The 25,885-nt window shown below is 42.3% G+C and overlaps 1 protein-coding gene across 3 annotated transcripts; it reads right to left on the bottom strand.

The window, feature by feature from the left end:
* Positions 1-2,194: 2,194 nt before the first annotated feature.
* Positions 2,195-25,256, bottom strand: LOC310965974 (RNA-binding protein Musashi homolog 1-like). Of its 3 annotated transcripts, none has more exons than XM_083939744.1 (14): positions 25,100-25,256; positions 24,532-24,572; positions 23,695-23,776; positions 23,495-23,579; positions 14,732-14,773; positions 14,115-14,207; positions 8,348-8,396; positions 7,517-7,599; positions 7,315-7,432; positions 5,132-5,212; positions 4,660-4,716; positions 3,473-3,532; positions 2,976-3,130; positions 2,195-2,899 (listed from the first exon to the last, which is right to left on the bottom strand). In XM_083939744.1, exons 1-14 carry the CDS (start codon positions 25,162-25,164, stop codon positions 2,822-2,824), a joined length of 1,089 nt encoding a protein of 362 aa, XP_083795870.1. In that variant the 5' UTR covers positions 25,165-25,256; the 3' UTR covers positions 2,195-2,821. The 3 variants fall into 3 exon arrangements, with proteins under 3 accessions (XP_083795870.1, XP_083795871.1, XP_083795872.1); XM_083939745.1 differs by having other exon boundaries at positions 2,195-2,863; XM_083939746.1 differs by lacking the exon at positions 24,532-24,572 and having other exon boundaries at positions 25,100-25,146.
* Positions 25,257-25,885: the final 629 nt, after the last annotated feature.

Raw genomic sequence — 25,885 nt, 5'->3', positions numbered from 1 at the left:
GCCCAAGTCACACTAGCACTTCACTAACAGCCAGTGTTGCTAATGAGTTTTCTGAGAGTTATGCAGAGAAACTTTAAAAGATAATTTTGCAAGTCAAGTAGATATGTCTCTGAACACCACCACAGGTGTTTTCAGTTTTTATGGTTGATTAGACCTCCATCAGGTTGAAGGTGGGCGGAGTTTCAATGGGAATTTATGAGGTCATAAATGTCCATCTACCACTGAGAATGATAAAGGTTTATTTTGTCCTGCCTCAATGACACATAGCTAACATGAGACAGGAAGATGTCAGTCAATCACAGTATACACACCCACACAGTCCTAAGAAGAGGTCTAATCAACCAAATATCTGAAAACACCTGTGTGGGTGTTCAGAAGCTATAACTTGGATTCATTTCATCGCGGGACCACTTTTGCACATAAGGTTATGTGCCATTCCTGGGCAACTGGTGTGACATCAGTGTGCCTGCATATACAGTCAACTGTATAATAATGGTTAATAAGATAAAATAAAACAATCACAATCAGATGCTTTAGAATAATTTATTAGGATTTTAAAATTGAAATTATCAGAAAAATAAAACAAGGGAAAAAGAAAAGCATTGCTGTAAAGTTTGACGGGGGACAGCCCAAATCTTAAACTTTAACTAAGCTCATGTAGAGCTTCAAGCTCCATTCAGAGCATTGGCCCTTTTCCTTACATCAACAAAACAAAAGACATTAAAATCAATATACAAGGGGAACAAGATCTCAAAACAGAAAAATATAGTTTATTTTTTTTTGAAAATAAGTCTTAATGCCGCAGAATTATCCACACATCGTCTGCCATTACCAATAATAGTACTATTTTCATTTGTAAGGTAAAAAATAACTTATTGCTTTATTGTAAGTTAAAAAGTTACAGTGTTGGTGTCCAGCAGTAGTTTTATGTTGTGTCCCAGGCGGTCTGACAGAGGAACTACTGGCTTGATCAGGAAGTTTTCTGCTGTGCTGAACATCAAACAGGCTGCAGCAAGAAGGCTGAACAAACAGCCTAAAATGCTGAATTTGTTCCAGCTTTTTTACTTTTCCTGGCAGCCAGCGTTTGTCTGCACTGAGGTCCTGTATCAGAGCCGACTGGGAGCGAGACCCTGTTCCATTTCTGGTTCCCTGCCCAGACCCCCTCTGGTCACCGCTACATGGAGCAGCAACTGTACATAAACAATAATATGTCGGTTCCAAAAGAGCACAAATTTATCAAATCTAAATATGAGATGGGAGGAAGGGAGGCGGGGACAGGAGCAGATGAGCCACAATGGAACAGGGTGATCTTTTATTTTCAGTACCAAAAAAGGCAATCGAAATTCTCCTTCGTTGCCAAAAGTAGTTCCATATTACACCTTGATGTATGCGCACAAACACTCACTCACACACACTCAGACGCAATCACATGCACCTTCAATAGCGATAGGAGGACAGAACATGATTGTGATGTTGTCTACAATTGCTTCTCTGAGAATGTCCTTCATTTATTTTCACGGTGGAGAACACCGCATAAAAGAATTCTTAAAAAAAAAGAAAACAAAAACATTAAGAAGTGAATCGCTCAAAAATATATATATAATATTTTCAAAAAAGAGGAAGTCAAGTCAACCGCCCCCGACCCCGTGAACCCCTGATTTCTCCTGTTTAAAGGTTGTAATTCTTCCGTTTTAGACTGAAGTTGTTTTCATGAAGATGCAAAAAATCTGGTTCATCGTGGTGTTAAAATGATAAAGGTAAAGTTGCTTTTTCAAGAAGCAAAGCAGTCAAAGTGATGAGTTTGTGACAAAACCGTTATTTAACTGAACAAATGTGCCAGACAAACTCCCCAAAGTCTTATTTCTGAACAGCTATCGCCGACAGTGCTGCGCTAAAGCGACTGCGCTGGAGTCGACTGGCCAACAACGTACACATATACCTATGCATACTGATAAAAGTAGTGAAATGACCACACATAGTAGTAGATGACAGCCAATAAAATAGCTGTTAACCCTTTCCAAACCAACCAATGACATGCGAGCCGGTTCAGTAGCCCCTCCACCCCTCCCCTTAACCCCAACGTCTATGTACAATATCTTACAGAAAGACATAAAACATTGCTTTAAAACTAATTACAGAATAAAATACCTTACAGATTATCATTATTATGTCAATATTAATAACAATATTACAAAGGTTTTGTTTTTTTAAAGACTACCAAAATATACATTTTAGTTTTGTTTTTTCCATGTTTCCGTGATGCTTGAGTTAAAAAGAGGACTTTGTTGGATTTTGTTCTTTCTTTGTTAATTTTTTTTCTTCTGACAAAGACCCAGCTTGCACGGCTTTTACTCTGTCTGTTCACATCAGTAACGGCTTCAAAGGATTGCATGATGAAACAACGTATCACATTGAAATAAAATAATAATAACAAAAACTCAAACTAGTCCTCTGTGACTTTGTCAAAGTCAACAAACTTTTCCACAGAGGTTTCTTTTTTCTTTTTCTTTTTTTTGCAGTTTTCTTTTCTCAGCTTCAAAAGAAAATAACGGATAACGGTTGAGGAGGGGTCTAGTTATTACACTACATGAGGGCGAAAGAGGAGAGACGGGGGGACGTTATGTTGAAGTGAGATTAGTACAGCAAAACAGAGTTCAGGATTTTAAAAAGATATTCAGTCGGTGGGTAGAGTCACAGGGAGCCAGGAGTGCCCGGTAGATCCTGTGGCCCGGCCAATCAGATTGTGCCATTAGAGGGCAGCCAGCATTTTGATTGGCTCACCAGCAGAAGCGAGGCCCTCCCAGCTTCAGTGACCTGAGTCTCAGTGGTAGCCATTAGTGAACGCAGTAGCAATCAGAGGCCCCTGGGGACACGCAGAGAAAGTAAGTGGATACACTTTCTGTTAATGTGTGAATAATATGTGCATCCACGCATGTACTTAAAGTGTGTGTGTGAGCATGTTGTGTGGGACCTACCCCTAGTCCGTGGCCAAACCCTGTGCTGGGGGCGGGGCTGGCGGCGCTGATGTAGCTGTTCACTCCTGAGTCCTGGTTGGCTGCAGCATACAGGTCAGCCATTGGTCCAGGGCTGCTGGTGCCCAGGAAACCAGCTGTGCGTGAAGGGGTGGAGCCTAAGAGACAGAGGAGACAAGTCAGGCTTCAACACCAGAGGGCTTCACACACACACACACACACACACACACACACACACACACACACACACACAGACACACACACACACACACACACACGTCTAAAAATACTTTCTTTTTTGTCCAAGCAGGACATTGCACACACAGTCTACCTAAGGCAAGTATACGCACCGGTACACACATTCTTTGTCTCAGCATGTTTCTCACACACACACACACACACACACACACACACACACACACACACACACACACACACACACACACACACACACACACACACACACACACACACACACACACACACACACACACACATACCTCTAACTACTGCTGCTGCTGCGGCTGCTGCCATTGGTCCATATGCAGTCAGGGGAATGGCTGAGGGTTACAAACAGATCAAATTATTGCATTGTCATTGCAGATCGAGCTCATTTGAGATCGTGAGTCACAATCTACCGCTCAATGCCGGTTGATTTGACATCTGTGCAAACATCTGTCCTCTGATTTAAATCCAGTTCCTGGAAGAAGCAGCATCCAAGAACCAACTGCACATAACAGCTAATACATTTCTGGACTCTTTAAAATGTAGAAATAAATAATGTTCATGAAAAAAACAAGGAGGATGACAATGCAAGTACAACTCAGAGCCACTAGATGGCAGTGTAAAAACAGAGCTGCAGGAGCTGCTTGGAGATGCAGGGGTCCTATTCACGAAACATCCTAGGGCAAAAAGTAGCTCCTAACTGACTGAATTAGGAGAAACTCCAAAAAATACGAGTACGAGAGAAGGTAGAGGCAGTCCAGGACACTTGAGTCAGTAAAGACCTGCACACAATAAGTCAAATGCTGCTTGATTGGATTTCAATTTAATTTTGTATGTGTAGTTTATTTAATTCAATTTAACTTTCAGTTTAGTTTGATTTTAAATTAACTTTCAATTTCAATGTATTTGTATTTTTTTGTATGATTTTGTTATTTAATTCATAATCAAAAACAGTTTTGATTTTTTATCTTACTACTTCTATTTAACTAAAGATATTTTTAATCAATTAAATTCCATTTTTTATTTAGATTTAATTCATCTTTCCATTTAATTTTTAGCCAGCCGGATCTCTTATCTTAGAGTTCTCCGTAAAAGTTGTGGCTCTGCCGGGTACTCTTAGCGCCATTTAAGATTAAAGGATCATTTGTCAAGTCCCCAGATCACAAACGACTCTGAAGGTCATTTTCACAACAGCTGAAATAACATTTGACTGGAATAGTTGCAGGAAGCTACAAAGCTTGTGGAAATCATTTGCCTATTTTATCACCTGAGTCATTGTTCTAGTAAACAACCGGACTATTCTCATCAAAGGCAGAGTCCGTTTACATTAAACTAAAACGAACAGTTTGACATTTGGGGAAATGTGCTTATTCGCTTTCTTGCCAGCAGGTTCATTTGACTTTCTGCTGCTTGATAGCATTTTTCTTCTCTCGGGCCCTTGGAGGAATAAGGAGCCACTGACCTGCCAGCTCAGGGGGGTGGGATGATGTCAGGAGGGGGGTCCTCTCTAAATGGAATTCTAGAAACAGAGAAGGTCAAGAGAGAGTGCTTTGTAAATACAGTCACCATCCACCGGCCAGACTACAAAGCCAAACACACACACACACACACACACCCACAGACATTTAGCCACAGAATAAGGCCAACATGGACGCACCAGCGCAGAAAGTTAAACATCTACTGTGAGGACAGACAGGAAGGTAGGAGCAAAGGAAAAGGAGGGGCAACAGCCAAATAAAAGGAGGTTACATAAGTAGATAAAATAAACAGAAGAATATAAAGAGAAAAGAGGGAAATAATGGACATTTGAAACAACGCCAGTACTTCACAGCTGAATCAACTATATGCTACAGCCCGTATCCTTTAAACTTACTTATTTCACTGTAAGAGGACATTTAGAGAGTGCATTAAATGTTAGATGTATATGGACTTACCTGGGAATTGATAAGTGTAACCAGGCGCAATTCCAGAGTAACTGCGGCTGGTGTAGGTAGCAGTCTGGAAGCCTGGATAGCCTGTTAATAGGCAAGGCAAGTTTATTCATGTAGCACAATTCTACAACGTTGTAATTCAAAGGGCTTTACATTAAACATTAAAAACATTTGAAAGAAACACATATAAAATGACATTTAAATATATAAAGTAACATTCAAATGAAATAATTAAAAGATCAGGACATTTCTGAAAAAGAATTTCCACTTGTTAATTACAGGTAATAGCAGTTAAAGTACAGTGCAATACATTATGTTGTTTACTGGAAGGCAGTGGCAAACAGAAACGTCTTCAGTCTTGATAAAATAAATTAATCGTTGGTTTAGTTAACTAAAATGAAAAAAAAACACTATCCATTTATCTATATCTTGCCTCCGGGTAATGGGATTTCCATCATCAACTTTTTCCCTCTGCTAGTATGTGATGTCACACATATATTATTATCTTTTGTATAAATGTGACAAATTTCTCTAAAAACAACTACGAAATGGTAACCATGATTAGGGGCGTGATCACACTATCCTCCCGGACCGAGACCCGGACTTTAGGGTACTTGTCCCCCCTCCCTCTCCCCCCCGCGCCCCAGCCCCGTTTGTACTCACACTACCAGGGCCTCGGCCAATGCTTCTTGCTGTCCATACGCCATCACGCCGTAACACGTCACACGCATTGATCGCGTGTGTGTGGCTTTGTTTACAAATCTTTCCACAGACCTCGGAGTTTTTGTGCGTCTTGTCGACTGTTTTTGAATATGTTCATCGACCAAATCTGCAGTAAACACAACGTGAACCTTTCACCACCATTGTTGTTGTTGTTAAATGTCCGCGCATGGTCCGTCCTTCTATTTACATGTCCGAACAGGCGGACATAACGCTACCGCCGTAGGGCTCGTGCTCGTGCGCGTGCACGTGCGCACGCTCGTGCTCGTACATGTGCAAACGGCTCCGCTAAAGCCCACCTCTTTCAAGCGGGCCGTGGCGGCCCAGCTGGCCCCAGTTGAGCGCGGAGCGGGTGCGCTCACACTACTTAAAGGTACTAGACTTTAGCTGAAAAACCGGTTTTGGCCGCGGCCAAAAGGACAGTGTGAGCACGCTGTAAGACTACTTTACATTCAAGTGTATAGGTTCTCTTTTTTCTTTTTCTGGGTACATTTTAATAAGCCAGTGAATATTTTAAGTTTACAGTGAAACTTTGGATTAACTCCTAAGTCTACTCTGGGATGCATGATGATTAAAGTGTGTCTACATTATCATAACAGATTTCTTTTCTCCTGCATTTCTTGGGATACAAACAACATCTGTGGCTGTACTACACTGTCAAATGTCCTGTAGAGGGAGCCACACACCCACAAATGAAACACGTAGTTTGTTTTTCTCAATGAGGATGTTTTCAAACCATATTTCAGTGTGTAGAGCTCTATCGCCCTTCAGTCTGTGACCTCTACATTTTCTACATCATATATCACCAGTTTTATTCACTGGAGATGAGCATGTAACAATCAGCTCTTAGATTAACATCAACCAAATTATGAAGGCAATTTCAGCTCAAGTCTTTAACATTTCATGGGTGAAATCAGTATTACATCAAATTATTACATGTACTGTATGTGTGAGGAGGACAAAGGACAATCTTAACACGCCATGAACTGGTTTAAGTGATGTTGAAAAATACTGTTAAATGTTGGTTGTAAACACAGCTTTTAAAAAGGCAGATGCTTTGAAGAACAAGAATTAGAATTTTTTTTTAAATCTCATTTATTTTAGCAATAGCTCAAACTCTTTAATTACGCCTGTGTCTTTAAGACTCCCTCCTGAAAAAGCCCAGTGTTCTCTGATTGATCAGTGTTTCCAGGTCTTCCGCATTTGCGCTGTCAGCTCCTCTGCACCGTCATTGCAGCTGGGAAATGACTGTAACTTCACTGTAGCAACACTTTCTACCTATATTTATAGTTTAGTTGTGACATCAAAACTGTAAAGAAGTCCTGACGGCTTGTTTAAAGGCACATTTTCTGAATACAGGCTGTGTGCATATCTCTGAGGATTGAGTGTTTTGGTGCTTTCACAGTGTTTCTATAGCATCTTCTATAATAAAAAGACATAACAGTGTATTTGATTTTGGATCTTACCCAGCATGCCGATGCCCAGCATGAAGGCGTCCATCCCATAGGGCATCACTCTAGAGCGGCCTCTGGCTGTGCCAGTCGGCGTCATCACCTCCTTGGGCTGGGCTTTCTTACACTCCACCTAAAGCACAGGAAACCAGTGTTCATTAATAAGTTCAGTAAATAAAAAATACTGAGATAAATATGTCACTGCTGATATGCGTACCATTTTGTTGTTGATTTCATGGAAGTGGATCTCACACACTTTCTCCACCACGTCTTCATTCTCAAAGGTGACAAAGCCAAAGCCTGGAAGACAAATTGACAATTTCTTTCCCCAACACTTGACCTCTTCGATTGTTATGAGTTTGCGATACTCTGCGTATGTGTGTGACAAGGACGACCCCAGATCTCAGCATTTATACTAATAAACTATATACTGTGAAAAACACAGAAAAGATCCATACAAAGTGGAAGACAAAGAGCATATTTTCCACAAACCTCTGACCAGATCCAATATCCCACAAACTTTTTAAAAACCCTACAGTGGATATCATAAGACTGTCACTAGCCATTTATAACACAAGGAGCTAAAGGATATCGCCTTGCACAGCTTGCCTGTCAATCATCTGTTGGCATCAGGAGGAGCAGGGCCGGGGCGTGGTTCACCAAAGCTGAGCCCTGATTTACTGTCTCCCACCAATTATCACACCCAATTTCTCTCACTCCTTCCTAGTGGTTAACTTCTCCCCTCTTTCCTCACTTTTCTCATTAAGTTACATCCTGGCCTGTAACCATCCAGACCCTGTACTGCGATCCCCCAGCGAGGGGCGTACTTCTAACTCACTTTATGAGGACAGAGATAAATCACATTCTCTTGTCTTTCCTTTTCATTTAAGGAAGAAACAGCTTTTTTGTGGACGTTCACCAGGCGACTTTATCACGCTGTTTTTCCTTTTTATTTATGAGGACATGTTTGTAGGGGATCCTACTTAATATGTCGACACATATTACTGTAACAAGTGTGTGTGTGTGTATCGTAACTCTGTACACGTACCTCTGTGTCTGTTGGTTGTTTTGTCAAACATAAGCATGGCATCATCGACCTGTGAGAACAAAGCAAAGAATAGATGAGCTTCGACATATTAACACACACACACACACACACACACACACACACACACAAAAACACAGATACACACACACACAGCATGGGGTGCCATTGTCCCTCTTTAGCATTGGAGTAGAGGGGAAAACAGATGGAGAGGGTGGAGGGGAGAGAGGGAGGGGTGACAGGTGACAAAGGAGGAAAGAAAAAGAAAGAATAAAAGGGAGAGAAAGGAAGAGAGCAGTGGGGAAATGAGGGAGACGGGGTGGGGCGGGAACGCTGTATAAAAATAAAATGAAATACAATCTATCAAGGTGAAAAAGAAGTGAATGCTCCGTGTGCACGAGGCGCTGGAGGAAATTCTTTCCCATTCTTTGCGCTTGTCTCTGTCTTTCTCTGGAGTTCTCAAAAACTCTCTCTCTCTCTCTCTTTCTTTCATTCGTTCACCCTTGCTGTCATTCTTTTCCTCGCCACAAAGTTTACTATTCCCATGGAGATCCTGTAAAGAATTTCAATTAGAAGAACTTGCCCCCCACCCCCTACCTCTTCCAACTAATTTCAGTGAATAGAATGGAGGGAAAGGAGAAAAAAAGGGAGAGAAAGCATGTGACAGAAAAAGAGAAAACGGATGAATAATGGGGTGATAAAAACAGATAGGTGAAGTTGTGATGGAGCATCAGTGAACATTTTGGATCAGAGTGAAGAACAAAGTGAACTGGTGTCTTTGTTAACACGCTCTCCTTTCATTTTCTTTCTCCCTCCACTTTCCTTTTTGCACTCACTCCACTGCCCTACCCCCCCCCCCCCCCCCCCTTCACCCTCTCTCCTCCCTCCCTCCCTCACTTGTCCTTCACTGGCAGGAAAGTTAGCAGCTTTTGCTTGAGAGCTCTGACGGCATGAGGGGAGAGAGGGAGGGAAGCCAAGGCCTAGGTTCGCTGTGGAAATGACCTTTGTGTTTTCTGTTAACTGAGAATATTAAAAAAAAAAAAAAAAAAAACACTGCAACAACGTTCCTAAAAAATCTGCAACACAGATCCTCCATCACATGGAGACACATGTGGAGCATGACTACATGGCTATTTCCACGAGGCAGCAAAGCACTGAAACTCAAACCAGTGTAACATGAGTGGCAGAGGCCTCTGGATGACCAGGCCAATCAGGTTTCTAACCTTTACTTCAGATGATAAACGCATCTGCGTCTTCTAGCTGAGATTACGCCTATACGAGGGAAAGTTGTTATTCAGATTTCCCTCCCAAACATGATGAGTAGATCAAGGGTTGTTTCTACAACCTCCCCTGACCCTTTTACCTCTCATCCTTGTCAACATATAGCTTTGACAGACACACACACACACACACATACAGAGCACCCCCTCCTCTCGCTGTCCTTCATTCACTTTTTAGCCCCCCTCCTCCCTGCTCCTCTCCTCTACCCTCATGCCTTCCACCCTTCCGGTCGTCCAAACTCAATGACACAGCAGAGAGCCGGGGAAGAGGACAGTAAGTTGACAGCTGCAAGCCAACATGTTATCATAAGAGTAGAGTTACACGCACAGCTAGCCCTCCTGTTAGCATTAGCGGCATCTATTCTGGAAGGGATGAGCGATGGTGTAGCGCTGTCAGTCCGAGGAGCTTTTTGAGCTGTGAAACCAGAGAAAACACAATATCCTGTACAGTCATGCTAATGCGGCTCATCGTATTGTCTTCTATTAGAATACAATGGCGTGCTGACTTGAGAAATATTCTGTCACGTGTGTGAGCTTATGCTGTGGCCGCACACCAGCCCCTTTGCCCTTGCCAAAACCAATAAGAAGACGATCTCCGATATTTACCACTGCCCAGGGTGCTGTAAGACAATCTGATTGGATAGCTGTGGGGGTCGGAGATTGGCTTAGCAGCGGCTCAGTCGCCTAACTAGTCAGCATGCATGCAGAGAGTGAACAAAAGTTAAGGTCATATTCTCATGAAGTTCTGACATTCTCAGATGTACTGAAACAAGGGTCAGCTGTGATCAAGAGCCGCTCTTCGAGAGCAGCATTTAAAAATATCCAGTTTTTAGTGAAGCGTGCAGCTATTGTCTGGGGGAACAAGCGTTTGCTGACAAGTCCATTACACTTTCTGCGAGATTATGAAAGGTGGCATTCACATTTTTTTTCGCCTTCTGTCTCCTCACATCTCCCTCTTTCATTCTCTCTCTCTCTCTCTCTCTCTCTCTCTCTCTCTCTCTCTCTCTCTCTCTCTCTCTCTCCGGCCATCTCTCTCTAAACAGGCCAGCAGACAAAGTGTTCAGTCAAGCCTCCTAATCGCCAACTCACATGGGTGAGTGGAGTCCTAACTTTTCCTGTCTGCCCTGTCCATGCTGCATTTCTCATGTTATCCAGCCCTTTCCTTTGCTTATAATGCTCTGACCTGTTCTCTCACTTGATTTCAGGAGAGGTATTTTAATGGTAGTTTTTCATGTAAGTTACTTTCAGGAATATAGCACAAAGAAGCAGGATGAAAAGTGTGAAAAAAGGAATTTCCTTTTGGGTTAAACATAATTGACTGTATGACCGAAAATGCCTGAAATGCTAATTATCAAATTCCCTGTTAACTGCACACTTGATTACCGGTTTAAAACACATTTCTCTGATCCACAGGGGCTCAGCCAATAAGAAGGGGAGCGTTCTCAGCTCTCCTCTCTCTCAGGTTGAGGGGGATTACAAGACCTTCGCCTCAGGATTCAGCCTTACTTCTCATACACACGTTTGCTGTAGTCTCATTTAGCAACAGGAATTCGGATTTGTCCATTTAGGAAACCACGCAGTAACACATACCCTTGATTCATCGGTTCGGTCCAAAACACCTGACGTGTCATTGGAGCAGCCTTGTCAGTCCAGTCTAATGAAGTTTGTGTCGGTGTGCCTTCAGAAGTATACTTAAAACAAACAAACTACAGCACGAATCAAAGTGTTGCTGAAAATGCATAGTGCATTCTATGTTTTCCTTTGCGAGGCGGTACCACAGTATGAAAATAAACAGGACACTGAGTCCCACTCCATCCTAACATGCACCTTGTAACCAGGCTCAGATAATAAACAAGAAATACCTCCCGCTCAGCAGGAATGCACTGTGGGATTGGCGCTATCCATGATACAGCTTTGGTCTCATGTGTCCAAACAGTCCAAATATTCCCTCATCCTGCGGAGGGAGTGTTGTCTTAGATATGAGCATCTGTGATCACCAGGGAAAACTGATTCGGCACAGAGCTGCCATTTTTATAAAAACCCAAGTCAGGAAACATGACACACGTCACAACATGCACCTTACAATGACTTAGCGTGTGTGTGAGACGTGTGATCTGAATAAGAAATTATGTGATTTTGAACTAGCACCTGAAACATGTGTCAAAGAGCAACAGAGAGGAAACACAGCCAGACACGAGGCAGGAGGTTCGTGCTGTTAATTTCTTCCAATACATTAGGCCTACATTCTGAAGTGATATTCATTTTCAGAATCTTTTCCTGCTTACACCAACAGCAGAACCACATACTTAAAGGGGGACACCACCTAAATTATGAATTCCAATCTTATTTCCATGGCTTAGCAGAGTTTAATCAATATTTGTGAACGCAAGCTAATCTCTCTCAAAGCGAGAAACCAGAGAAGTCTAAAACTTATAAAGTCTGGAGCTGCTTCTCAGACAATTCTGTCTTTTTTTTACACCTAAATGAGCTTTATTCTATTGTAGTGTTGTCAGTTGTGAAACAGAAAATGTACCCATGTACTCATCTATCATCTTAAATATCTTTCCCGATTCCTTATCTGTGGAGCAGCTCCATACTCTATTCTGGATAAAATATTAAAAGTTTCAGCACTGTTTTTCTATATTTGGGGGAGTTGTTCCTGTTTAGTAATATTTCTGGACTAGTTTTACATGTATGAATATTGAAAAATGGGCATATTTCCCCTGTGGTGTTTGTGACAACTGCATCTGTGAGTCTTGCAGTCTCTACAAATGTATGCAAGCTTGCCTCTCTCTCCCTCTCTCATCGCAGTTACTGCCACTGTCACACTCATGCGCGCACACACCCTTCTTTCCATTCATGCAAATGCACACTTCTTACACATTTTTTTTAAGGAAACAAAAAAACAACACTGGATTACAACGGGACAATGGGCGAAAGCAGGTCACCACGGCAACAAGCTGAGAGGGACTGGGAGCAGGGTGTGTGTATGTGGGATGGGAGGAGAGTTGATGTCTGAGGTAGTGATTTTGGTACAGTGTGGGGGCTGTTACAGGAGCAGCTGTTGCATCTGATTAGTTAATACTGAAGGGCCTTAACTCTACTCAAACACACTCCCAAACCTCCCGAGGTGGAGTAAAAAGTAACCCAACATTTAACACAGGGTGGACACTTTTGATACATTTATGGTCCATCAGATTGGTGTTTTTCCCTTTCAAAGCCACTTTTTCTCCTCAATATCTCAACATTCTTCCTTTTCTCTGCCCTTCAACCCTTCTGACCCCCCCCCCCCCCCTCTCTCTCTCTCTCTACGGGGGGTTGCTTCTTCCCTTTTAGTCCCCCACCATCTCCCCCTTCTTGCTGCTTTTTTTTTTCGTCCTCCCTCTCCCCGGCCACTCATCTGTCTCCACAGCATGTGTTTGCCTTTCACCAAATTTCATTCAAAGGAGTTGAGCAGGACCAATGAAGAAGCCAAAAACACTATACATGTGATTGTAAGGGAGAAAAACAGCTAACACACTAATACTGTAGATGGCAGAGCAGATCATCAATGACCAAACAGTATTTTATTTCCTTCCTTTTAGTTCTTTCTCCCTTTTATTCCTCTCTTTTGCCTTAAACATTTGCTGTTTATGCTGTGAAATTAGGCCCCTTTTGTACTTTTTGTTGTGCCTCGACTTAAATGTAAAGGGTGAAAAGAGTAAAACAGAAAGGAGTAAAAACAGCTCTTCCAAAGCTGAAAAATGTCAAAGGTTTAGGGCCAACAGATGAATATAATCTATCACAAGGTACACGGTTTAGAGCAGTGATTCTCAACCAGGGGTACCCCAGGGGGTACTTCAGCAGTTGCCAGGGGCGATGTGGAAAGACTGTGGAATAGCTCAAGTAATTTGATAAAATAGAAAGAATATAAATTTCAATTTCATATAAAATATATGACCACACAATATTGAGTCAGCTTTACTGTAACACCTGAACACAACAAGTTATGACTTAAGAGAGAAAAACAAGTGAAAACATTGTGTTAGTAAGCGAGCAGAGAAGCACAGAAAAACATTAGCATTAACGTTAGCTAAAGGGATGGGTTCAAAAAGTAACTAATGAACCATTGAAACTGTCTGCTGATTTATTACGGTTGATTGAAATGACTAAAACAAATGATTAATGGCTGAAATAGCTAAAAGGAAAATAGCTAAAATAGTGAACATTACCTAAAAGTTTTGGATAAACAGTTGACACGCCAGGTGGTGGCAGTACAAATGAAACTGAACCAATGGTATGAAATAAATAAAGTAAAATAGAGTATAATATCCACTATTACATCATTATTAGTTAAATAATATCCAGTTTAAACTTAATTCAATGTAAACAGAGTTGTAACATGATGGTTGGGGGGGGTTGTTGTTAACCACTGCACCAGGGGACCTTAAAGACATGAGCTTAACAGAGCGGGCGGCTACAAATAGATACCAGATTTGTGTATGGTTTACCTTTCCAAACTGGTCGAAATAATGCTTCACATCTTCTATGGTGGTATTGACTGATAGTCCTCCGACAAAGACCTTCTTTGTCCTGGTCACCAGCTAGTAACACAGAAGGAGAAGGCATCGGTTACCACTAATCACATCAGGCAGGGAGTAGATGCTGGTGATAAAGAGACTTTGTTTGTAGGTGTTTAGCTAATCTCAGAGGTTTCTGAAAGTGCTTCTAGGCATTCAAAGTAATTCACTTTGGTTTACGGTCTGTTACAGTTAAGGCTTGGAAGGGTGTGCGTGCATACAGGTGACTACTGTGTGTAGGCATGCGATTATCAGTGAGCTGCAACATTAGTGTGTGTGTGTGTGTCTGTGTGTGTCTGTGTGTGTGTGTGTGTGTGTGTGTGTGTGTGTGTGTGTGTGTGTGTGTGTGTGTGTGGCTGCTGATGGTCAGGGGTTGGGTGGGGTCAGCGTACGGGGTCACGGTGTCAGGCTGGACAAGTGGATTGCAGCCCCTCTTTTGTCACTTGTCTGACTCTAATCCCAGCCAACCAGGGCTGAGTGATGAGCGGTGACACATGACATGACATCACTACTCCTCCTCGCTGTTAACCCCTTCAGGGTGCACTCACCTTAGGCTGAGCCCGGCGGGGAAACGCCACCTTTGGGTCGATCTGTAGAGGGGAGAGGTGAGTTAAGATGAGTTTTAAAGTTGTAAAAACATTTTTGTTCTTTAAAAGACATACACATTTTACAAGACATCCTACTGTGGATTTGATTGCAGTTTTAATGATTGAAGAGGATTGCGATAGGCTGGCTTCGCTGTATTACAGATAGTAAGAGGATTCTATTAGAAGTGAGCTGTTGTTTGCATTTGCTTTACCTTCCCAATGTTTGGAGACACATAGACCACACTGCTGCAAGTGTAAAAATAATTATAATAATTTCAAAATCAACAAAGCTTTTTCCTTTACATATTATTATTATCAAACAAAAGGAAGGAAATACTTCATATTTTATATATGGTAACATGGCTATGTTATAGCCACAGAAACACTATTAAATCTTTTTTTTGTCTCTGAGAACAGAAGTAATGTGTCATTTTTTGAAACATGTAATCTGATCAAAATTATCCTTATAATATGATGAAAAGTCCCCCCCATCTTAAGTTTCTTTGAGCAAAGACTCTACCTGCTCCGGATATGTTGTTGAGTAGCTGATCCTGTGCTTGTGTAAACGGAATTTCGCTCTGGGCATCAATGAATTATCACACTGTTAACTGACTAGAATTAGTTTCTACACAGAGCCTCTAAGTCTGAACCCATCTGTAGGCCTGCAAGTCCAGAAATAGAACATATGCTAATCTGAGAGTATGTATAGTAGACCCTTGTTTATGCAAGCCCCAAAAAATCCAAACACACCAGCCAAACAAACAGGCGTAGGGAACAAAATACACAGTGAGACGTGAATACGTACGTACTAAATTATGTGTTGAGAAACAACTAAATGCATCTTAGCCACAAACTAGACACAGCAGAGCAGTCTGGATTTCGAAACGAGCATTAATTATTCTAAATACATTTCAGACGGATATATATATTTTTCTTAAATCTCACAAATCCAGACAACCTCCTTTTTGGATTACCCTGAATTGACTGTATCCATATTTCTCCCATGTGGAATGTCTCAGCAGTGGTCAAGGTTACAGATAAAATTAGAAGCAAATGAGTTTTGAATGAGCTGGCCTTTAATAATGCTAAATATGCAAAGCCTGGCCTGGCATTTTAAATTTGTGAGGAATCTCATGTTATTCTCACTCGAGCCAGCCGGAGAGATGATATTAGGTCACAGGACCTTGTAGTGTATTATGGTCTTAGAGTTCCATCTTTGTTCTAATAATTGGATGTGTGAAGCAAAAGCCCTTGTGTCTCACCCAGCCGCTATCAGAGGTATTGAATTGATATTGGCAGCCAAAAGGGGGCCTATCAAATGGCCAGAAATAAGTACTTATAATGTGCACAATACTCACAATACGAGGGAGGGTGTTCATTCAATATCCTAACAATCCTTTCATCTCTTTCCTGTGATGAGATGACAAATCTACCGACCAAAGTATCCTACGAGGACCTTTAAGTACCTCAGATTTAACACTGCTTTGAGAGCACAGCGCTGTGTAACTAAAAAGATGCAGCTGCAGCGTCCTTGGGAGGGATTGCAGAAGGTCTTTGCACCTTGAAGTGGGGCACAAAGACGAGAGGAGACATGTCACCTCCAGCTGGTTTGACCACAAAGACAAAGGTGACAAGGACACGCAAAGCCACCAGTGACTATCGGCAACAGCAGTGCAACAACAGAGTGCCCTCACAAACAATGACAACACAGCATTTCTTACAGGATCTGTGCTTAGTGGGCCAAATGTAACATAATAGATGTGCGGCTTTATACTCTATGATTACTAGCACAGTGACCTTTGTGCCACATCCAAAGGATGAGCAAAAGATAAATACTGTAAATGGCAAGTGTAGCCATTTCTATGTACAACAAGTCTCACAGTTTACAGTACAAATAGCAGTGCACTTGACTGTATTACTGAAAAATAAACCAAAAGCATGCAAACTGCAGGTTCACCAACCCGCCTTTTTTTAGTTGTGATTCCCTTTCTATACTTGTATTTGGGTACTGCTGATACTGATACCAGAGCAAAAGATTTGCATTGCGATTTTGCATTAAATTCAAATATATCCCAAAGCAATTCATTTGAACTGTAAAATAAGTAGTCTTCAAAACACGCAGGTGTAGGAGCACAAATTGCTATGGAAAGCTCCACCTGTACATCTAACTCATAGAAGAGACAGAGACATGGGGGGGGGGCTACTGGATGTCTGTTTAACTAATAATGGTTAATCTTTGCTACATTTGGGCTATGGGCTCAAAAGTGGATTGGTACGTGGATCGGTGACGCCAGTCGAAAATCCGATGAGTGAATTAAGTCATTATCTGCCCCCGATACCGACACAGGATTGGATCGGCCCCACTTACAGACATTCAACAACCTTTTCACTAATTTAACAGCGCGTGGTGATTCTGAAAGTCAGTCTCATTTTGTTTTATAAGATCCATTTTTTATTAACTTTTCCCTGGAAACAAACATTTTTACATTAAGGTGTAAGCAATCAGTTTATGAAGATTATATAATTGATAATATTGTGATACACTTTACTAGAGCTCAATTTCTAAATAAAACAACCAGTCATAAAAATGTTGGGCTCATCTGGTAAATAAAACACCTGACTAAGTGAATCTTGTTGCTGCATCTAAGACATTAAAGACAGATCCCATGGTAGCAGTTAAGAAAATGTATTTGACTAATGTACGTCTAATGTTATTTCATCATATTTCCCACCCATATTTCACATTAAAAACACATATTTCATAGCTTTGAAATCATCAAGAGCTCTTCAAAAAAAGTGAAGAAGGTTACCAACTAGACTAGGTTAGGCCTAATGCAATATCTGTAGTAGTGCTTCTACGGCTACAGTCATGCCATGCTGTTAAAACAAAATCATTCCACTTCAGCGAAATAACAAAATATATCTAACATGTCATTTCTACATCTGGCTGTACTCAGAGGAAGGCTATGATAAATCAAAACTAAAGCATCTATCAGACTGGCCGATTAGCCTCGAGGTAGACAGATAGGCCACAAAGCAAAAGGCAAAATGACTTAGCCAGGTCACTATTTGCAACACTCAGAAATAGCTCTTCGAAGGCTTGACATTTGAGAAGTGGCTGTGAGATGCAACAGTACCAATCAACAGTGGTGAAAAACGTAACTACTCGTGAATGATGTTTAAACCTTTATAGGGAGAAAAAGTTGCTCTTCCCCCAGACTGACAAAGAAGAGTTATGGCTGAGTGTTCGTGAAATGGCCTGACTATAACATCCTGCTTCATGACATCCAACCCCGGCTCAATCTAAGTAGCATAGTGACGGCAGAGCCTACGAAATGATTTTAGTGGTTTAGCTTTTAAGACTAGACTAATCTACGACCAATAGTCACCTCACGTGGCCCAGCGCGTCCACCAGTGTTACAAACTGGAAAAAAAATAAATAAAAAAAAGGATGTCAAATCAATAGATAGGGAAAAAGAGAGAGAAAGGGGGATAGGAAAGAGTGTGAAAATGAGAAATCAAAGGGAGAAAGAGAAGGAATTAATTTGAAAAACAGAGTCAGGCCATGAGAAAGTGGGCCTGTCCAGTGTGGCGGTGCAGCGGGGCCGTCCCAGCAGGCAGCCCCTCTGATTTCATTAATTAACAGGACAAAGAGTACAAAACAGATGGGCCCGTAGAGAAACTGGGGCTCGTTTGCTACCCCCACAGGCACACATACATACATACATACACACACACAGCAGCCACATAAAGTAGCACAAACAAACACCAACACATGTATACAAAATGACACATAGATGTAATTAAGTAGTATACACACGTACACACTAATCCACCTCTACTGACAACAAGTGTATTGTCATCACACGGTCACATATAGACATTCAAGCTCTGACACAACCTGTCAACACATTCTCCCAACAAAATGACAAACACCCACAGTAATAAACAGGCGCCACAGGCTGCCCCATTATGGCGTTATAATCAATATAAGCAAAACAAAAAGCTCTAAACAGAAGAGAAGACAAAAGGAGTTGGCATGTCAATACATGCACGCAGAGTAAGAGATGGAGACTTGGTTTGGGCTCGGGCCAGCAGGGTCAATCTGCACAGCTAAACAATGGCACAGTAATTAGTTAACGAAGCTCACTAATGAGTACCCCCCTCCCACCCCCAACTCAACCCCACCACTGCTCCTGAAACCCTTCTAGGGTGCATTCGCCAGGGCATGTGTGTGTGTGTGTGTGGTGGTAGCGAGGTGGGGTTGTGAATGTGGCTCCACCTTCAGACCAGGTCTAGGCTTTATCCCCCCAGATCTGAGGCCATGCGTGGACCTTGGATGGCCAATCCAGTTTGTTTCCCTCAATCGGATTAGTTGCGTTTCAGATCTATACTAATTACAGCACAGGAGCCGGGCCTCCCTCACTTTCCTCCCCTCTCCTCCACCTTCTCCATCCCCCATCTCTAGTTTTGTCTACGTCAGCAGTAACAGCTAATCTCCAGTCAGGAGCGAGGAGGCTGGTGCTATAGCATCTGAACTCTCCACTAACCAGGTGTTTTTTAGACCAGTAACCACGGCAGGCTGTGGTTCTGCGAGTCCCCAGAGGCCGGTGCTGACGTGTGTTGTTCGGCGCACAGCTTTAGACAGAAGCAGCTATATCAGCACCAGGCTGATGATGACCACCAGTGTACCTGCACAGGCGGTCGTGCCAAAAGCAGAAATCACCACCTACTGTAACACATTTCGAAAAGGGCATTCCTGTTCACTAGGTGTAAAAAACGAAAATCCAATAAAATATTCAGTATCTTCCTAATTTTTTCCATTGCCTTCTATAAAAATATATTTTCCTTTAATGTTATCTTAGTTCAGCGGTACACTTTGTTTTTTCCGTTATTTTAGAGCTCTGTCCTTTAAGAAATAACAACTAGCACACATTGTTAGCCCATCGTCATCAAGCACTGTCTACTGCAGTACAGGGCTAAACAAATATGCTTATTTATCATAAGAATTTTTTATATTATTTTTCAAACTACTTATAGGGGTCTGACGATACGGTGATCTGGATAGATTTTTTGATTTAATGATTAACGATTCAATCAACGGTGTAAAGTGAAAATATCTAAACATGTCTTTAAGATAAGCGTTTATTTTGAAATTTATATTTATACTTTTTATATAAAAGAACAGATTGTTTTTCATTTAAAACATCTAGCAAAGCTCAGTAATAAAAGAGTCACATCATATCTTAGTAGCTTTTTATGAATTGATGACTTTGTGATGTCAGTAAATATGATAGTCCAAAGAATCAATATGTGATTTACAACCCTAATAACTTATTTGCCTTAATTACTGGAGCAAAATTGTGTGTGCAAATTTCACACCAGAAATCACGTAAACGACACTTTGTCTCATCTGAAAACTCTTATAGCGTAACTATACTACACATAATAACACGCCAAAATCTAACATCCCCCTACGCTAATCCGAGTGAGTGAGAAGTGGCCGCATTTCTGAGAAAATCTGCTCGTCTTTTCTTCTTCCCGTAACTGGTTCCAGTAAACTATTTCCTCAGAGAAAACAAATACCAGTTGTGTCCTTCTTCTCTGTCCAGAGAAATACGACAGCACACCACTGCCCTAAGGCCATACTCTGCCCCGACAGGAAATCTAACCTCCAACCAAAACAACAACCTCTAAATACAATAGACCTCTCCTTTGTTGCATCGAAATAGTTAGACCCACAGGTATTGACAGTAACTATAATGTTCGATTAGTTCAGTTTGTTTTTTATGCTTTCTAAGGGTGGATAAAACAATACTGGATGTAACAGGCCTGTAAATGTTTAATGCCACATGTAACCAGTTGTATGAACCTTGCACCAGTTAGTTTACTTCTCATTCTGTGCGTCCTTAAACAGCACCCTGTTGCTCTGTTACATCTCTTTCATTCACCTTCTCCTTGTCTCTCTCCTTCCTGCTTCAGGCCTTGTAGCGTCTTTTCTCACGAACCAAAGGCTCAGCATAAAACCCAAGAAAAAAAATCAGAGCATCGAATATTCTCCTCATTCCAGGGAGGAATGTCTTGCTCACATCTCCTGCTGATCAAACAATAGTAATCCTCAAAGCAAAAGAGTGTAATGAAAAGGAAAAAAAAGGAGTCCAGGTGTGAGGAAGACACAACGTGCATAGAAATAAATAAATATACAGAATAATTAAACTGGGACAGGTGTTGGAAACGTTACAGAGAGGTTGACACTGATCCCATAAAGCTACGCATGTTATTAAAAAATATTCCAGTCCAACACCACAGTATCTGACCCACAGTCTACTCAAAGCTTCACCAAAAAATGTTACTCTTGAATAGTTTTATTCATAATTATTTATAACAGGGTTCGTACAGCTTTTTACGAGAAAAATCAAACACTTTCAAGGTACTTAACTAAAACTACCCTGACTTTCAAAGCCGTTATCATGTCTACATTGTTACTAGATAAGCAATTACAAAAACAAAACTTTCCAGAATTCATTCATACTCACAGCAATCAATGTAGATTGTCACTTTATTATTTATTTTACCAGCTGTTCATATTAACTTTGATTATATATGATCATGATTATTTAATGCTGGATCATTTCCAGGGGCAGGGGTGAACAGATGACTAACAAACAAAACTGATGTTGGGATAGTTTCATGTCAAATATTAAAAGAGTGTTGGTTCACATGAGTGATGGTGTGGATGAAAAACTGAATGATAATTCATGAATTCAAGCATATTCCTAACCTTGAAACACAACAGTTAAAATTAAACATTTTCCAAACTTTCAAGACTTTGTGCGAACCCTGTTATAAGCACAAAAAGGGCGGAGCTGTTGGAGCTGTTTGGCTGCTCCACAACGTTCGGTCCTCTGCACCAGTGATACCTTAAACATCGTCATAAATTTGGTTATAAAAATTTTTTTTTTAAAAACATTCTGAGTCATTATTGTCTTTAACGCTGCAGCCCATACCAATCTGAGAGGTTTGCAACCGCACGGGAAAAATCTCAGCTCTTATTCCCATAATGGTACGACAAAATGGCAACCATAACCCTGTTTATAAAACGCTTGGTTGGATAAGCGGTGCCGCGGTGTGCTTCCTCCGCAGATTGCTGCCACAACAACCTGAGCAACCACAGCTGCATTTGAGTGGTTAACATTATTATTGTTTAGCCTTATGCTGCATTTTGGTTTATAATAGGGCAACGCCTAACCCCACCAGAGGCCTGCCAACCAATGTTCACTTCAAACACACACACACACTCACGGTCTGGCTCTCAAAGACTGTACCTAGGTTTAATAGGTAATATGACTCACACCAAGTAACACTTTACAGTTGCTTAGAACTTGCTTCCAAGCTAACTGAAAAAAACTGACAAATTACCAACAGCAACACTTATTTTGTAGCAAAATCTCATAGCAACTGTGCTGAAAGATCCAAATTTGCAATTAAATTCAAACATGTGAAAACCTAAAAGCTCACAGATAATATCTCAATCTCACACACACACATGGTCTGTTATGACGCGTGTATGTGTGTGTGTGTGTGTGTGTGTGTGAGTGTGTGTCAGAGCTCTGCTACCCAAGCAAGCCCAAGTGTCTTAAGTTAATGCAAAATAGCTGAGAAGTTGTTATGGAGACATAAATCCCATCGGGCTGTGCAGTTACAGCACTGTCTCCTGTGGCTGGCGTCACCCCCGGCAACAGGCTTGCTCCAACAACTAACCAACTCTACCTTTTACTCCTCCACCCCTGGGCTCTGCTGCCTTTCTGTGCCACCGATTTTCACTCTCAAATGATCTTATTGTGTGTGTGTGTGTGTGTGTGTGTGTGTGTGTGTGTGTGTGTGTGTGTGTGTGTGTGTGTGTGTGTGTGTGTGTGTGTGAGTGTGGTTAGGAGAGGCCACTACCTGACAACGACACACCCAGTCTCCGTTTCTACGACTAATCTACATGACATAAGACAGCAACATTCACACCTTCATAGATATTTAAATCAGAGGGGGCATCACACATGTCTACATGTCACTGCCCTCTGTGTAGCTAAACACAAGCACGTTTTTGTGCTCTGACCTATACGGTAACTGATTTGTCTCATTTATCCACATCTGAGATTACATGTGTCCGTAGTGTAGGAGGGGAAATCACAGAGCTCCTCACAGTAGCTGTTCAAACAAACCGCTTGCGTCTAATTCAATATTTAAATTCAACAAAGACTCATTTGGACCTCACACACACACTCCCACCTCCCCTGACATCACTTTGGGAACTTCTGCCACAACTGTTTCCTTTCCTCAGACTGTTTATTCTCCCTAAGAGCTGCCACTAGAAAACTGGTGCTGATATTTTCTATGAAAAAAAACTTGTGAGCTCTCTGCATAAACCCTGTGAGGGTTTAGCAGGGGCTCCTATTACCCCATTCAGGTCCCCAGGTAACCATGGCGATGAAGACCAAGAAAGAACGCTTTCATGTTGGCGCCCTGAACCAGGATTTGTAGGGGAAATGAGCAGAGAGAGGAGAAGGAGGAGGAGGGGGTTGCTTCAAAAACGCACTCCTCAACTTTACAAGCCATACGGTGGGAGGCAAAATGCACTGAGGGAAAAAAAAACATGCTACACAGAATTTGGAAAAGTTGCCCATAACAGCTCAGTGGCAGCATCCAGCTCTTCAAAAACAAAGTACAACTCACCGTTTTGGAATCCAACTCGTGTCTGTTTTGCGCCAAAACCTTCTCCACACCGGCCTGTTCTGCGTATGTTACAAACCCAAAGCCCCTGCAAAAAAGAAAAAAACTCTTAAAATCAGAATGCAAACTCACGCAAACAGCCCCATGGAAAAGCATAAGGCATCCAGTGATAGGACAGTGGAGCGCACACGCCTCCTCCTTACCTCGACCGCTTGCTGACGGGATCTCGCATCACCATGCACTCCTTCACCTCGCCAAATTTACAGAAGTACTCCTTCAAGCCCTCTGTAAAGACAAGCAAGAGGAACACGGTTAAATTAATCCATAACCCAGACTCATGTTATAGGCCCTGCCTGGTGAGGTGGTGGTGGTGCGCTGGCAGTGGCTGGAGAGAGACAATGGGGTCGGGGTGGACCACGTTGTGTTTGTGTCCCTTCCAGTCCTCAGAGACTGTACACGGGTTATCTGGCACATGCAGCATAATTTATCCCATTAGGCCCTGCGGACCACAAACAAAGCTACACACTGGGTGACGATCGCTGTTTTGACACAGCGGCCAGCCAGCAGCGGGATAATAACACGGGCCCGCAACAAGAATCAACTGTGTTCGTGCATCAAGCCTGCGCTCATGGCTCTCCAAATAAATGAATGGATTCAGCGGAGTGCAACAATAAGGAAAACAACACGCGAGCGTGTGCATCGATATGAGCCCAACTTCTGCTTTAACGCTGAATAATCGATCCATTTATTCTTTTACTATAAATGCCCTTGGTACTAATGAGCGAACAGGAAAAGGCACACAAAGTCATCGTATGTGCATGCGTTTCCAGCGTTAATCTCCTTGCCTCTCGGCAAGTCCAAAGCCTAAGAGCTGATCCTTATTGAATAGGAGGCTTTGATTGAACTATTTACAGTGTTTCCCCTTAACTTGGGGGAGCCTCGCGGGTCTGTGTGGAGGCTAAATGTTTGTAAAGAAGAAAACAGGAGCAAACAAGAGGCTTTCATTCAGACTTATTAAAGTAGCGTGCGGGACAGCTCACCTTGTGTTGTCTGCCAACTCAGACCCCCGATGAACATTTTGCTGAATGAGAGAAATACAAGCTGTAAGTCACACAGAATAAACACGCCGTCTTTCGAGCACAACGCATGCACATGCAAATGGGGACGAAAGTGGGATGGATAGTGTGTAATATAGCATCAATAAAGTATAGAAGAAAGCATCGGCCATGTTGCGAAGTCACCAATCGGCCAGTCGGGCCGTTATAATCCCCTAGAGGAGGAAAAAAGGAGAGGATTTTCCAGATGATGGAGGAGAAGTTGCAGTGTGGCCTTCTGGAGGATAAAGGAGATAAATAAACAAGAGAGGGGAAAACAGGCGGAAAGCAGCGGTGCGTCTGTGTCTCCTTCGCTCAGTGGATCCATCCCACACACACACACATAAACATACACACACACACACACACACACACACACACACACACACAGCGTGCTTGTCTTTTGTCTCGGCGCGGCTCCGCTCCCGCACCGAACTCAACTAAAGTCCAAGGTGAACTCAATTCGGGGCCGAGAGGCGAGCAAAAAGGCAGGCGGGCGGGCTGAGTTTGTTACCAGGGGTCGTGGGGGGAGTTGTCCGTGCCGGAGGACAGGCTACTCTGGCTCCCTTCCGTATCCATTCCGCTCTCCGCTGGTATATTCCCGCACTGTGAGGCGAGGAGAGGCAGTGAAGCTCCACTACTGCTGCTGCTGCTGCTGCTGCTGCTCCAGACTCAGGGGCGGGCAGCCGTGAGGGGAGGGGGCAGGCGAGGTGGGGGTGGGGTGGCTAAAAGAAGGAGGGGTGACCGAGGAAAAAACACACACACACGCACACACTTGCATACGCGCTCAGAGATAAGCTCCGCCTCTACCTCGTTTTCCCGTAGCTTTACCCCAGCCTCGGACCTCCCTCCCTCCTGCACGTTGCCTGCCTTTATTCACGCTGCCAGTGGCGCTCTCTCCAGTGTTTCCCCGCCGTTCTTATCATTGGTCGACCACAAACACAGCAGCATATCCTCTTAAAAGCGTTTTTATTTTTTTGACATCTACAGTAGGCTTTTCTCTATTCAATATTGTAACATTATAATTAAAACAGAAAACCAGATAAGGATAAAAAACTAATTAGAAGACATAAATAAAAAAACATGCAGGCCCAGCATTTGTTGTATGCAGCCTATCTGTCCAACATAGGTTTCAAATGATTTACTGATGCCTATATATGCTTGTATACAGTATGTTGCTATATATATGTTGCTGTTGGAAAATGATGTCTTCCTGTGGTGCAAGCAGGTTAGGGCTCAGGTAAAATGAGGCATCTGTAATCAGGATAGCCTACTTGCTCTCAACCCATTATGCCAGGCA

Source organism: Echiichthys vipera (genome assembly GCF_963691815.1).
Source record: "Echiichthys vipera genome assembly, chromosome: X".
In the NCBI taxonomy this organism is placed as follows: domain Eukaryota; kingdom Metazoa; phylum Chordata; class Actinopteri; order Perciformes; family Trachinidae; genus Echiichthys; species Echiichthys vipera.
The sequence above is the reverse complement of the archived record's forward strand: the minus strand, read 5'-3'. Positions and strand labels throughout refer to the sequence as shown.

Bases quoted from the DNA above. Each gene is read 5' to 3' on its own strand.
- LOC310965974 (XM_083939744.1), bottom strand. From the start codon at position 25,164: ATGGATACGGAAGGGAGCCAGAGTAGCCTGTCCTCCGGCACGGACAAC. The intron at 7,600-8,347 runs GTACGTGTACAG...TTTGTCTTCCAG, and splicing joins AACAACCAACAGACACAGAG to GCTTTGGCTTTGTCACCTTT. The intron at 4,717-5,131 runs GTAAGTCCATAT...CTCTGTTTCTAG, and splicing joins TTACACTTATCAATTCCCAG to AATTCCATTTAGAGAGGACC.